The sequence below is a fragment of the Sarcophilus harrisii genome, chromosome 4 (genome assembly GCF_902635505.1).
Source record: "Sarcophilus harrisii chromosome 4, mSarHar1.11, whole genome shotgun sequence".
Classification (NCBI taxonomy): Eukaryota; Metazoa; Chordata; class Mammalia; order Dasyuromorphia; family Dasyuridae; genus Sarcophilus; species Sarcophilus harrisii.
In genome coordinates this window covers 104,681,923-104,697,076 of record NC_045429.1, presented here as the reverse complement: position 1 = coordinate 104,697,076, position 15,154 = coordinate 104,681,923, and the positions used below count along the sequence as shown (strand labels likewise).

Here is a 15,154-nt window from a genome sequence, read left to right as displayed (position 1 = left end):
CAGTCAAGGAAGGTGCCTCAAGAACTCAGGGATCTTTTGTAGCTTTCCTCCTCTCTGTTGATACATTTCGGGTCTATCTAAATAGTCACAGTACTTTTCTCATGTATTCATTTACCATCTCTTCCTCTTTCACACTGGCAAATATGAAAGAAGATATTTTTGCAGTCTAGAAACAACTTAGGTCTCAGTCCTGTCCAAGTGGCTAGAAAAGAAAGAAAAACAGAATGCCCACAGATTTCCTCAGGTTTCTTTCCTATTTAATTCAGCCCTCCTTTTAAACTTAATCCTCCAAGTTTTTATCTTTCAGCTTTATTAATCTCTTTTGCTTTTCAGGATTTCCATTTTGATATTTAATTGGGGATTTAAAATTTGTTCTTTTTAATTTTTTTATTTTCATGCTAAATTCATTGATTTGCTTTTTTTTTCTTTTATTGATTTTATATATATATATATATATATATATATATATATATATATATATATATATATATTTAGATATAAAATTCCCCTTAAGTACTGCTTTGATTGCATCCCACAGATTTTGGTATTATGTCTCATTGTCATTATCTTTAGTGAAATGATTATTTCTATAACTTATTTTTTGATCTACTCATTCCTTAGGATTTGATCATTTAATTTCCAATTAATTTTTGAAGTATTTCCATGCATCTTTATTAAATATAATTTTACAGAATTATGGTTTGAAAAGGCTTCATTTAATAATTCTGCTTTTGGTTATGAGACTCTTATGTTGTAATCCTTACAAAGTGTTAACTCATTAGAGTTGATAGAGACAATAATTATCTAATTTAGCCATGGTTCAGTATGATTGATCTGATCCTACGAGGAGATGTTATGGGCCAGAACTTGAAACTAGGTACTAAGTGGAATTGAGGAGACAATGTTTAAATCTAGTTTAGCATTGATTTAATCATACAACAAATAATGGTTTCCCAGTGATATAATGATTGGTGTGTACTCAGTGAACAGCATATAAGCAAGAAACTCTCAGGGCCAAAGAGCACTCTGGGAGATACAGAAGCCCACTCTTGGAGGCAGAGTCAGATTCATTCCATTTTCCACCTTTGTGCTGGCTGGAGGCTGAAGGACAAATCTTTGCATTTGGAGACATTCTGAGGAAGCTCTTAGAACCAAGGAGAGAGATAGGTCTCTATTAAAGCTAACTGGGCCCAAGGAAAGAGACAAGACTTGGAAGGAGAAAATAAACGTTTGTATTTTATCAGCTGGCTGCGTTTGAAGTGATTATTACTCTGAACTGAAACTAAGGCTGCCTTCAGAAACCTCCCCAAGAAACCTGCTCCCAGAGAGAACCATCATATTTTATACAAAAGAAGAAGAACATCACAATCTTAGAACTTGACATCTGCCCTCCTGATATACCCAAGGCCTATGGGACTTGCAGGTCTTTCCATTCATTGCAAACATAAATTTTCTTATAGATATTGAAGTAGCTAGGTGGTGGAGTGGGTTCAAATGTAGTTTGAGGTTGATATTTGAATTCTGTGTATTTAGAAAATTGTCTTTGACTATGTTATATACCAATTTATGAGTATTTATGAAGTGTATCTGTAAACTTTTCTTCAATCAATCCATAAATGAACACATTTTAATACATTGTTTTGTAGGGTTTACTATCTTAAACCTATTCCTCTTCCTATCTCCACTGGAGAATAGGGTGGAGAGTATAGGGAAAATAGAAAATTTTATACTGGTAGAAATGTAGGTCAAATATTTCTAGCTCCTGCAGATCCTGATAAGATCTCCAAAGTGAGTCTCCAAAGAAATTTATGTGGTTCAGTGCTTGTGGCTAGTGGCTTGATTGAAATAAAAAGGAGTTTTCTGAGTTCAATTTAAATTATACACTAGTCTAGGAGAGATGTCGCTGAAATAGGAGCAATGAAGTCAAAAGATAAATATGGCAAAAATCTTTGTGGCAGCCCTCTTTGTAGTGGTTAGAAACTAGAAACTGAGTGAATGCCCACCAGTTGGAGAATGGTTGAATAAATTATGGTATACGAATGTTGCAGAATATTATTGTTGTGTAAGAAACAACCAGCAGGAAGATTTCAGAGAGGCCTGGGGAGACTTGCATGAACTGATGATGAGTGAAATGAGCAGAACCAAGAGATCATTGTGCACAGCAACACACTGTATGATCTTTTTTCAAGATCATACAATGATCAATTCTGTAGTATGTGGCTCTTTTCAACAATGAGATGATTTGGGCTAGTTCCAATAGTCTTGTGATGGAGAAAGCCATCTGTACCCAGATAGAGGACTGTAGGAACTGAGTGTGGATCACAATATAATATTTTAACTTTTATTTGCTTACATTTTCTTTTTTTTCATATTTCTTTTCCTATTTTGATTTTTCCCCTTTTTGCTCTTAAGTTGCAACTTCCTTTTTATCCTCATAATTGCTAATGTCATCTGCTAGTCTGGTAATGTAATCTGCTGGACTACTTTGATTTTTCTTATGCAGCATAATTGTGGAAATATGTATAGAAGAATTGCACATGTTTAACATAGATTGGATTACTTGCTGTCTAGGGGAGGAGGCAGGGGGGAAGGGAGGAAGAAAAAAAATTGCAACACAAGGTTTTGCAAGGATGAATGTTGAAAAGTATCTATCATATGTTTTGAAAATAAAAATATTTAATTAAAAATCATTAAAAAAAAGGATAGATTTGATGAACAGTTATGGCAGGCTGGCTAGACATGATTGTGGACTTTGTAGACATGACTTATAAAAGAGTTGTGATCGTCTTAAGGCTAAAGACAGCTAGATGAGTCAGTGGATAGAGTGCTGGACCTGGAGTCACAAAGAGCTTCAACTGAAGTTTCAGATACTAGCTGTATGACCCTGGTCATTTAACCCCTCAATTTTCTCAACTACAAAATAGGGATAATAATAGCACCTACTTTCCAGGATTCTTTTGTGAGGATCAAATGAAATAATATTTCTAAAACACTTGGCACAGTGCCTGGCACATAGTAGGTACTTTGTAAATATGTATTCCCTTCCTCTTCTCTATGGGCAAGAAGCAAAAAAAGATTGCTTTCCAATAGAAAAGGGAGAAATGCATAGTAAATGCAATTCAACAGATAATCAGAAGATGGCAGCAACTCATTGGAAAAAAAATCAACAGATGCCAACTCAAAAGCTCATCAGGGAAGCAACAGATGTTAGCAAAGCAGAGAAAATAGCACAAGAAATAATATCTATACCTTGCAGCTCAATGAAAACAAATAACAATTTATTTCTTGGTAGATAAAGTAGCCCAGAAGATTACATTACCAGTCTAGCAGATGACATTAGCAATTATGAGGATAAGAAGCAAGTTGTGACTTAAGAGCAAAAAGGGGTTCCAGATGGAATGAAACCATAAAGATATGTTCTCTCACCATGTATGTTCACTATGCATTTCCTCTTTTTCAGTTGCTAGTGTGGGAATCTGCAGTTGAGTGTGCCTCAATGAATATGGAGGGGATTTTCTTTATTACTTATTTTGCAATGCTGTTTAAATGCCTTTTGCTTTGAATTAATTGTTTTTTTGATAAAAGAGAAACATCAGTGGTTTTGAATAAATGCTGACCCAAATAATTATACCTTGTATTATGTCACTTTCAGGGGTTTACATTTGAAGGGGCTCCAGGGGTCAAAAAAGAAACACAGTTTTCAGAAAATTTTTGTTTACCAACAAAATCGTTATTCCCTCTTCCTCTCCTTCTATCCTGATGATTCTTCTAAAATTTTAGTTTAAACTATGATAAAATCTGAAGAAAAAGGGAGTTATTAACCTCATAAATTTTGTTTTGTGAGAGATGATTAAAGGGTTTAGGTTTTTGTTTTGTTTTGTTTCTTGGTCTTGATCTGTGGTTTCATCAATGTAGAGAACTCTCATATGAGGTTTGCCCATCATCAGCTATTCTGAAATTTATAGTCTTGGAAATGTGCCAAGGGCACTGAAAATTTAAGTGATTTGCTAAGAGTTGCACATATAGTATACATCAGAATTTGACCTGAGGCTTTTCTGTCTTTGAAGCTATCTCTGTCTTCCATGGCACAGAGTTTCTGCCACACCATTAGATATTTAATCATGGAAAATGCCCTTAATCTCTCTAAGGCACTAAAAGAGGTCTAGAATCTACTCTTTTATATTGTTGGGGATTTTCTTTCATGAAAAGCTTCCTATTAAATTTGTCTATTTTGATGTTTAAGAAATAAAAATATTCCATTATCATCCGGATTGGATTCCATAGTAAGAATTTGGGAAAGAATGGGTAAGCTATTTCTTCCTGACGTAAAACTCCCCCTTCGATGATTTTCAATGCGCATTCCTCCTTTGGAGCTGGAATTAGATTTTCCATAACCTCAGAAATAGCTTTTACAGCATTATCTGAAAAGGAAGAGAACACAAAAAAAGTCAGGTTGCCAAAATCAGGAGTGCATCCTGAATAATATAAGATTTACACCAGAAACTGTAGTGTTGCTGATGTTTCCATATTGTTTCTTTTACCACCCAGTGCTGGTCTTACCTGTGTCTATGAGGCCAAGGATGCAGAGTGTGATGGATATGTTGACCTTCATCATTTGTAATTCTACTCGCAGTGAAGAATAGAATCCATCTAGAGCAAACTTAGTTGCTGAGTAGCCAGCAAGAAGTGGAATAGTTATTTTCCCTAGACAACAAACATAAGTTGGTGATTGGGGATTATACTTCCTAGCAATGAGAAAGCTGATCTCTTCTATCTTTTCAACCAGTTGTGTCATTTTGGGAAAGCTCAACTCCAGAATCTCAAGAGTTGCAAGGGACATCAGAGATCATTTAGTTCTGATGATATATGGCCAAGAATTCCATCTATACTATTGTTAACCTGTCATCCTCCTTTCTGCTTGAAGATCTCTAGGGAGAAGGAACCTGTTATATTTCCCCAGTACTTTTGAACAGCTCTGATCATTCCACAGTTACCCCTTAACTATCCAATTTCTCTATAATGCCCATCCATTACTTTTAGTTTTATCATCTCAATCCAAGCAGAACAAGTCTAATCCCTTCAAATACAGAAAAAGGTTTTAGAGCCAGACCTGGAAGCAGAGTCGCATCAAATCAGCTGGAATTATATTTAAATAATCTTTGTTTAGCATCTAGATTAATTTAGTCAGTCAGCTAACTAGCATTTATTATTGTATCTACTATGTGACAGACAACACTTTGTAATTCTTTATATATATATACACACACACACATATATTTGTTTTATCTTATTCTACTCAGTTTCCAGACTTAAAGAGTGAAAATGTTTATTATTAAGAAATTAAGAAGCTGTGAAACAGGTTTGCTTTCTAATTCCTGTTGGCTGAATGATTTAACTTGCCCAATCAGAGAACATGGCCATGTAGTTGGAGAGAATGAGACATGGAATTGGGAATGGCAAATATATAGGATTGTTTTTGTCCACTTCCATTTCTTTTTCTAAAAAATAATTTTATTTGTGTGTCAGCCAAAATCTGTCTTCTTGTTTTTCCTCCCCCTCCCCAGTGGAGAACACAAGAAAAACAAAACCCATTATAAACATGGGTCATTTAAAATAAATATCCCCATTGCCTATATCCAAAAAACAAATTGTCTCATTTTGCACTCTGAGTGCTTCATCTCTGTATCATGAGGTGGATAGCATGTTTCATTATTAATTCTCTGGAATTGTGTTTGGTCATTATGCTGATAAAATTTTCCATTGCATTTATATACCATAACTTGCTCAGCTATTCCCTAATTTATGGGCATCTTCTCAGATTTCCATACTTTACTACCTCGAAGAACTATAAATATTTTTGTGCATCCTTAAGATTTGTTTTACTTAAGACTAAGTCCTCCTCCTTGAATTTTTGCTGTTGTTGAGTCAGACATGTCTCACTTTTTGTGACGTGAAGTTTTCTTGGCAAAGATAATGGAGTAGGTTGCAATTTGTTTCTCATTTTTCAGATAAAGAAACCGAAGCAAACAGGTTAAGTGATTGTCTGTTTTCCTATGTTAAACTGGATTGACAAATAATGTACTGTGACTTTTTCTCTGCCCATCATGATTCATTTTGGCACATTTTATATTTTCTAAGTTAATATAAAGAATATTTGTGAAGAGGAACTTAACCTCACTACTTCCCACCATTCTGCTCTCTTGCCACTACCACTTCTTCTTGGAGAATAACATCATCTTTTCTTTCTAGTCCTTCCTTTCTAGTCCCAGATACATAACCATTATTTTTAATTAGAGGAAAGAAGTAACTGCACGTAAACACACACACACACACACACACACACACACACACACACACACACTCTCTCTCTCTCTCTCTCTCACACTTTTGCCGTGACAAACTTGAAACTTTAAAGATCTCCAAGGGAGAAGCTCAGTATATATTTTAGATTTCAAACTCTGATTTTGTTGTTGTAGGGAACTTCCAGTGAAGAAATTCTCTCTACCAATGTCAATCAATATTTATTCATCTATTTATAATCTCAGAGAGTGAGATTAAATGATTTGTTTAGGGTCCTCCAGCTGATGTGGGAAAGATTCCTATCTTTGATTCCCACCCCCACCCCCTCTTAGTTAATGGGTCCCTTTGAATTCCAATAGAAGATCCGGACCTGTCCCAACCCCACCCGGATTTGAGCCAACTTTGGGGCTACACCGAAAGGCCCCTCAAGCTAAGTCTCCTATTATAAAAGGGAGACGCTGGGACCCCCTCTTTGAAGAGATTCCAAACATGTGAGGACCCTCTGTCCACTGGACCCTCTGTCCGGTGCCCTCCTTATCTCTACCTTCACCTATCTCCTTACTTCCAAACCCCATAATAAACCTCTTTTATCAATTTAGCCCTCTGGCCAATAAATGTCTTTATTTTAGGGACTCGTGCTGCTACTAGACTTCATTTACTGCCGTATCCTTGCGCCAAATGCAAGGGGGTTGCAGGGGAGCTGTGTTTACTCCCTGTACCCCAAACCTGCCACTAGACCTCAACTAAAACCTAATCTCATTTAGGTACCCCAAATCTAGACCTCAACACAGCCAGGATGGGTTTGTATGGGAAGTTGAATGAACTTAGGTATTTTTTACTTCAAGGTCAATTTCCTCCCACACTACCCACTCCTCTCTAGTGGGGAGTTTTTAGTCTAGAAGAAGAAATGACTCACAGAGAAGGAAAATTGAACATGATAAAAACGATAGGAATAAAAAATGAAAAGAAATTCTGAAAAAGTTTGAGTTCCATTTAAGTCACTTAATTAGTTCTATAATCCCATGCCAGGAGTGCCCTCTTTTTTTCTCCTTTGCTTTTAGAATCTCTACTCCCCTTCAAATCTTAACCCAATTCCACCACCTCCTCCAAGAGGTTTTTCTGATTTTCTGTCCATTACTCACCCCAGAGTTTATCTAAAATACAAAGTAATTTCTAAAAGGGTGAGAGGGGAAATGTATTCATCTCTCTCTGCCTCTCCATCCATTTATCTATCATATTTAATATATGCTATATGTGTTTATATGGATATATACCTATATTATGTATATATGTACATATGTGTATATATGTTTACCCATTCATGCTCATATCATTTTCCCCCAGTAAACTATATGCTATCTGCTCCTTTTGTGCCTTTGAATCTCTTAGTAAGTTTTTAATATTCAGTTCTTGACTTTCCTCATTTTCTTTAAGTCCCAATTAAACAACCTTTTTTTTTTTTTTTTTTTTTTTTTTAAAGTGGAAGCTTTTCCCAATCCTTCTTATTCTAACATCTTCCCTCTTTTATTTCTTTTTTTTTTAAATCTTGGATAAAGCTTGTTTGTGTGTATTTGTTTATTGTCTACCAATTTGATTGTGAGCTCCTTGAGGAAAGGAAGAGTCTTTAAACTCCTTTTGTACCCTTAACACTTAGCATAGTGCCTGGTACATAGAAAGTGCTTAATAAATGTTTACTGACAGAATTGAATGCTGAATAATGACAACTTCCCTTCCCCCCCCCCCCATATTTTTTAAAGCGTTTTCTCTGTTGTTAAATCTAGTTATGTTTTTATATAGTTGTGTCCTTATTATTTTCTTGACTAGATTGCAAGCTTCTTGAGAAGAGAGGCTGGCTGTTTTTCTTCTTTTTCCTACTTTTTTTTTGGTATCCTCAGTGTGCAGCACCAGACCTTGCACCCAGAAGGCTTATTTACTTGACTTCTAGATCAGTTCAGTTTGTTAGACTAAGCACTACACATATAGTAATCAGACACTTTTGGCTAGCTGCTCTCTAGTTCACCACTTAGGGGGTTTGCTCCCCCCCTTTTTTCCCTCTTTTTGATACCCAAATCTAGGTGAAGCTTTTCTGTCTCCACAGCCCCAGTTATTCAAGGAACTGAAATCCCAAGCCTGTCTAGCATTTCTAAGCTTCACTTAAAATTATTGTCAGAGAGGAATAAACCTCCAACAATCCTTATATATACAGAGAGGATGAGTAGTCTTGAAGCGGGAAGGAAACTGTTCCCTTTACTGAAGCTGTGTTCCCTTTAAGATTATCACTCTTAGACTTACATGAACTGATGCTGAGTGAAATGAGCAGGACCAGAAGATCATTATATACTTCAACAACAATGCTATATGATGATCAATTCTGATGGACGTGGCCCTCTTCAGCAGTGAGAGGAACCAAATCAGTTCCAGTGGAGCAGGAATGAACTGAACCAGCTATAGCCAGCGAAAGAAAGAACTCTGGGAGATGACTATGAACTACTACATAGAATTCCCAATCCCTCTGTTTTTGTCCGCCTGCATTTTTTATTTCCTTCACAGGCTAATTATACACTATTTCAAATTCCGATTCTTTTTGCACAGCAAAATAACTGTTTGGACATGTATACTGATATTGTATTTAATTTATACTTTAACATATTTAACATGTATTGGTCAACTTGCCATCTGGGGGAAGGGATGGGAGAAGGAGGGGAAAAATTGGAACAAAAGGTTTGGCAATTGTCAATGCTGTAAAATTACTCATGCATATAACTTGTAAATAAAAAGCTATAATTTAAAAAAAAAGATTATCACTCTAAGAGATTGCGTCCCCTCCTTTACTGATCTCAGAGATCAGGATCTCCCAGGCTCTAAGGAGTCTAGAGACAGAGCCCATCTCCCAGGATGAGAGAAGTAACACTATTCAGGGGCAAATCAACTCCCATTGAAATTCTAAATTCTCATTCAATTGAGAAATCTTGGTTTGATCAACTTGGGCTATCCCAACCCTCTCCCCTCCCCGCTTCCTCCACCCAGATGTACATATAACAGCTTCCCTCAGCTAAGTTCTTTGCAGATGGCCCAAGCAATTTGCTAGGACCCTTGCTTGCTGATTCTCTCAGCGTAAAATTTCATTTCCCAATAGAATTCTGCTGCTACAGAAATCTGTCTCTTAGCAAACTGATTTCTTTTCTTTTCTTTTTTTTTTTTTTATTATTATAGCTTTTTATTTATTCCTGGGAACTACAGGGAACATTTCTCCCCAATGTCCAGAGTTGCAACTCTGGTCTCTCCTCCTCCTCCCCCATAGAGTGGAGATTGTAGAGGAACTCAAGACCTGTTTCAGCCCTCTCCTCTACCTGGCCAGCTTGGTAATCTGTCATTTAAATGTTCTTATCCTGTTCCCTTATTGGGATACAATATAGTGAGGAGACTGGGGACTCAATCTTATATCTCCAGAAAAAAATTTCACTCCTCAACTTTTAAATTGCATGGACAACAGACCTTTACCGGCAGTCCAGACAAGCAGGGCCGGCCCATCCCAGACCCTTTGTCTGTCTCTCAGGAAGCATGCTTGTCCCATACATTTTAAAACCAGGCTTGGTTTCCCTGATTTGGTCATCCTGCCTTAGAGCAGTGACTATAACAGCCCTTTTAATTGAAATGGCCTCAAGAGCTTTTGCATGTTCACAGGGCTGTCTGGAAAGAAAGGGGATTTCAAACTGCTTTGGGTTTTTTTTGCTAAGCTTCAGGGCACTTGCTTAAACCTGCCTCAGCTCCTTGTGGAGAGATACACAGACTCGCTTTTCAAAACGCTCCTGTGAGCACTCTGGGGAAAGCAGGCTATGTCCTTCTTTCTCTCACTCTGCTACCTAACTTTCTCACTCCAAAGATGGGAACTTTTACTCCTAGCATATTCTCTCCTATTCTTCTTGATTGGCATTCCATACCCCTGCCAGCAATTAAAGGTCTGACTTTCTTGTAGGCTCCACCTCCGGCCAAAGTTGGAGCTTTAGGAAAGTCCATTGGAATAATGGTTGGGGAATTTGGCAATTAGTCATTTCAAAATTCTAAAGCAATTCAATTAAATTGGGGAGGATCGCGTAGAGAGTGTGAAGATGGTTTCTTAATTTTCCTTCCTCATTACCTGACTGCAGCAGGACCACATAGGGTCAGAGGGAGAGACAGAAACTATTTGAAAACTTCTTAACTTCTTTCATCTAGGGAGCTCTGTAGACAGTGTTGTTAGGTGGGTTAGGAGTCTGCAGCCTCCAGACAGGACCTGATGCATTTTCTGCAAAAAGGCTCCATTTCCAAAAGTCATCATCTCAACCCTGGAGGATACTCTACTTTTAATCTGCTCCTGAGATCTGTTTTCTCTGGGCTTCAAGCTGTGAATTTTCAACTACCTTTCAGCCTAGAGAACATGGGACTGATTGGGACACATGACACACAGTCAGATGTTCTGCTGCTGTTTTCAGTTCTCACCCCCCCTCCTGGCTTAACCCTCCCCAGCATCTCTACAACCCTTGTCAGCTTGAAGTAGCTACAGGAAGTTGAGATCTTCATCCTTTTCTCCCCAAAGGGCTTTGGATGTTAACTGCTTGTGGGGGGGATGAAGTAAGAAGGAAACTGTTCCCTTTACTGAAGCTGTGTTCCCTTTAAGATCATCACTCTTAGAGATTGTGTCCCCTTTTCTGATCTCAAAGATCAGGATCTCCCAGGCTTCAAGGAGTCTACAGACAGAATCCATCTCCCAGGGTGAGAGAAATAACACTATTCAGGGGCAAATCATCTCCCATAGAAATTCTAAATTCTCATTCTTGAGGATTACTGGTCTGATCAGCTGGGGCTATCCCAGCACACCTCCCCTCCCGCTTCCTCCACCAAGATGCACATATAACAGTTTCCCTCAGCTAAGCTCTTTGCAGATGGCCCAAGCAATTTACTAGGATCCTTGACTGCTGATTCTCTCAGTGTAAAATTCCATTTCCCAATAGAACTCTGCCACTATAGAAGTCAGTTTCTTAGCCAGCTGATTTCTATTCAATGATAAACTTTTATTTTGCAATTAATAATTTGGGAATTAGTGAATTCTTTCACTTTTAAATCTGCTGCTGATTAAAGGGGATTTTAACAACTCTCTCATTACCACTAACCTCATCACCACCAGGAATTGAGGACATTCAAACCTCATCAGTCTCACTGTTGCCTGCGCATTTGGCCTCTGGTCACCTCTGAGCTGCTCCCCCATCTATTCTATTTTCCAGCTTTTCTTTGAGGCTGCTCCCGAGAAATCATCAACTTTTACCAAATCAAAAAATTTTGATTGAATACTTTCAATAGCTCTCTCTTTCTCTTCATCCATTCCCCCTATAAAGTTCATATCCAGGCCATATACTGGTACCTCCATCAGGCATGTTATATTGCTTCTCTGAATCAATCCTGGCTAAATATAAACATAGATGAATTGATACTTTTCCTCTCTCCTCCCAGGTTCTATTACATTGAATTCAGGGAATACTTCCTAGTAAAATCAAAACCAGGTAGGCTCCTCTCCTATCTTTCTATTTTTTCCCTCTCATTCCTCACTTACCTGCTACTGAGGAGACCACCACAATGCTTCCATTGGTGTGTTTCAGCATGGGCAGGGCAGCTGATGTCATGGTTATATAACTAAAGAAGTTGATATCCATTGATTTACGTAAGCGGGCAATATCACCATTAAAATAATCCAAACTGGAATGTTCAATGTGGTTGAGGATGAGCATGTCCAGCCCCCCTGTATGAGTTAGGCAAGAAGAATCATTTAAGCTCAGAGCCCTTCCTTGACTTCTTAACAACCCCTATATAATTTTAGGGAGATCCCCAGAAGAAAAAGGAGCAGGGTTTAACTATACCCATCAACTTTTCTGCCTTGATAACTACTTGCTCTGCAAAAACTAAGTCTTCCATGGTTCCAGAAATGAAGTGTGCCGAGGCTGCTCCTAGTTTCAAACATTCAGCGATGACCTGTAATAGAGAATTTTTATAAATTCTGTTTCTTTGAATCTTTAGCTTCTTTCAAAGCTCAGTTTTTTTTTTTTTTTTTTTTTTGACTTTCTGAGCTACTAGTTCCTAGGACCAATCCTCTGAAACTACTTATATTTGTTTTGTATTATGTTTTATTTATTTTTATGTGTTCATGTAGTTTGCTCCAATAGAATATAAGTTCCTTCAGGGCAAGGGTTATTTTGGTTTATTTATTACTTTGATTTATTATCAACTCAATTTGATCTTTAATAAGATGCATAGTGCTATTTTAAAAGAATGAGTTAGTTACAAAAAAAGGACAAAGTTTTTCCTTTTAAGAGTTTATCATCTAATCAGGGAAGTAAAAAGGTTGTGAATGCACATTTTTGTTGGTAAATTAATTCTGATTAAATAATTGGTATGGATATTATTGACTATTTACTATGTTTGAGAGTTTAGCATGGAACCCTTGAATATATTATATATTGTGTACATATTATTTTGTGAATATGTACATATGGTGGTAAATGACTATATATGACTACAAGTTTTCTGATGCTTCTTACCTTCTTCAGCTTTGCCTCAGTCCGTGCTGTCACCACCAAGTGGGCTCCCATCCGTGCCAGGTGATAGGCTATTTGTTCTCCAATACCTGTGCTGGCACCAGTAACAATCACCCTTTTCCCTTGGAGCATCTCTATAAAGCCCAAGGAACATTATTGGCTCTTCAGAAATATTTTCATATATGTAGTTTATGTAGTAGTTTATTGGATATATTTCAGGGTTTACAACTTCAGGACTGGACTTAGTTCAGTTTATTTCAACAAATTCTGAATTGTGAGTAAATATTTCTATGAAAAATTCTCTAAAAATTCAAATTCACTCACACATAGCCACATATTCCAGGGGCTTATTCATATCATGTTCCTGTACTTCAGCTTCTACCTCTATCTATCACTTGATATATTCACCTGGGGATCTGGGCTTTGTATTAGTGAGTCTGTATATTTAGACCCATAGTACTATTTTCATGCCATGCTTCTACACCTCAAACTTAGCATTTCACCAACTCCCATGAGGATTTTGTTTTTTGATGAGTGAGCCTTTATCATTTCTAACTCAATCTGGGAATTCCACGGTTCCCTTATCCAGCATTTAAAATGTAGAATATTCTAGCCTGTAGAAAAGGAAAAGAGGATGAAACATTCGATTCTTACCAGATCAAGAAAAGATTACAGACTGATCCAGAGTTCCTGACCTTATACGAATGTTAATTGGCAGGTCTTTTACCCATTACTGAGTTCTGGATACAAAGAAGACTAAAGAGAAGCTCTTTCTATTTATGGGTAGTCTTCCAGAGTGAGATGTAGCTACTGCTAGGTTTGTACCAAAGTAGGAATAAGTTCAGAATCAAATAGTAACTGTGTGGCTTTACTTCCAGAATTCAAATGGGGTCTTTGGGCCAAAAATTTGCAGAGGAATAATTAGGGGAGTAATCCCCTTCTAAAGAAGAGCCTGAAGTTCTGTGACTTGGAATTCATAGAGCTTTCCAACATTGCTGAGAGTGGCCAAAAAACAGCAGCAGTCTACCAGAACTAACCAGGAACAAGCCAACAGAAATGTTGGATTGATCCAGAGCTAGACCAGGAATTTGAAGAGCTCAGATCAAGAGAGGTGGGAATAGAGTTTGCTTAAATCATATCACTTTTGGAGCAATGAAAACTTATAAATCCCCAGTTTAGTTGCTTCTGAGATCCCAGAATAAAGTTATCAATTAACTGCCCAAAGCAGCAGAAAGACCCAAGAGAACAAAAGCTGATTTCCTACATTTTCCCCCAGTAGCGTGCAGAGACTTGCTCCTAATATAAGGATTGAAATTAGAAAGTAGGTTGGAAAAACAAACACACAAAAAAGAAAAAAATGTATCCTTCCATAAAAAAATATTACAGGATCAGGAATGTTCAAGACAAGAATCTCACCAAAAGAGAATGACTTCAAAACATTTAAAAGTAAATTATCAAAGAGATATAAATCTAACAAATGTGTTATAGTGAACAAAGAGTTTTTAAAAAGAGAGAGCTAAAATTTTTGAGAGAGCAAAAAATATTAAAGTGCTAGGGGAAAAATAGGAAGGGAAATGAGAGCTATGGAATAAAGATTTGGAAAGAGAAACAATAGCTTGGAAGCTAACCCAAGCTTTCCCTGAAAATAAGAATTGACTAAATAGAAATTAATAACTCTATGAGATAGTGAAAAATATTAAAAAACAAAGTTCAAAAACTGAAAAAAGGAAAACATCTTGTAGCAAAAATAACTGATCAGAAATAAAATTGAAAATAGATAATTTGGGGGGAGCCAAGATGGTGGAAAAGGCACATGCAACTTTCTAAGCTCCTCTCATCCCCTCACAACCAATTATTAAATTCAGCCTTAAAAATAGCACTTGACCTCTAAAATTCATGAAGATTAGAAGCACACAATTTATCAGCCAAAGATAATCTGGAAGATTGCCAGGAAAGGTTTATCCTGAGGGGCCAGGAACAGACTAGCACAGGCAGGGAGAGACTAGTGTCCTAAGCAGACCAGGGGCGGGGGTGATCTCTGTGGCTAGAGAAGTTATAGAGGCAACTCTGCTATAGGCTAATGGCTCTGCCTTGATTACAAAGCAGTAAAACTGGCAGAGAAATTAAAGGTTACTCTAAAAAACACCAGAACTTAACAAGATCTGGCTGTAACCACTCAAAACTGGAAGTGACTCAGGCAGACCACAGCCCTGCAGCCACATCCTGCAGGTTGAGGCTTTCCAGAGGGCAGTTACAAATCTGCACAGCAGGGGGGCACAGCCCGGGGC

General features: G+C 37.4%; 1 protein-coding gene across 2 annotated transcripts in view; it reads right to left on the bottom strand.

Moving 5' to 3' along the window:
• Window positions 1-3,610: 3,610 nt before the first annotated feature.
• HSD11B1 (hydroxysteroid 11-beta dehydrogenase 1) overlaps window positions 3,611-15,154 on the bottom strand; it is a 35,559-nt gene continuing 24,015 nt past the window's right edge. For both annotated transcript variants that reach the window (XM_031937291.1, XM_003767664.3), the window contains 5 exons: window positions 12,870-13,000; window positions 12,192-12,303; window positions 11,888-12,073; window positions 4,561-4,704; window positions 3,611-4,421 (listed from right to left, as the gene is read on the bottom strand). In XM_031937291.1, the coding sequence (XP_031793151.1) occupies window positions 4,144-4,421; window positions 4,561-4,704; window positions 11,888-12,073; window positions 12,192-12,303; window positions 12,870-13,000 (851 nt within the window). In that variant the 3' untranslated portion in view covers window positions 3,611-4,143. The remainder of the gene's footprint in view (window positions 4,422-4,560; window positions 4,705-11,887; window positions 12,074-12,191; window positions 12,304-12,869; window positions 13,001-15,154) is intronic.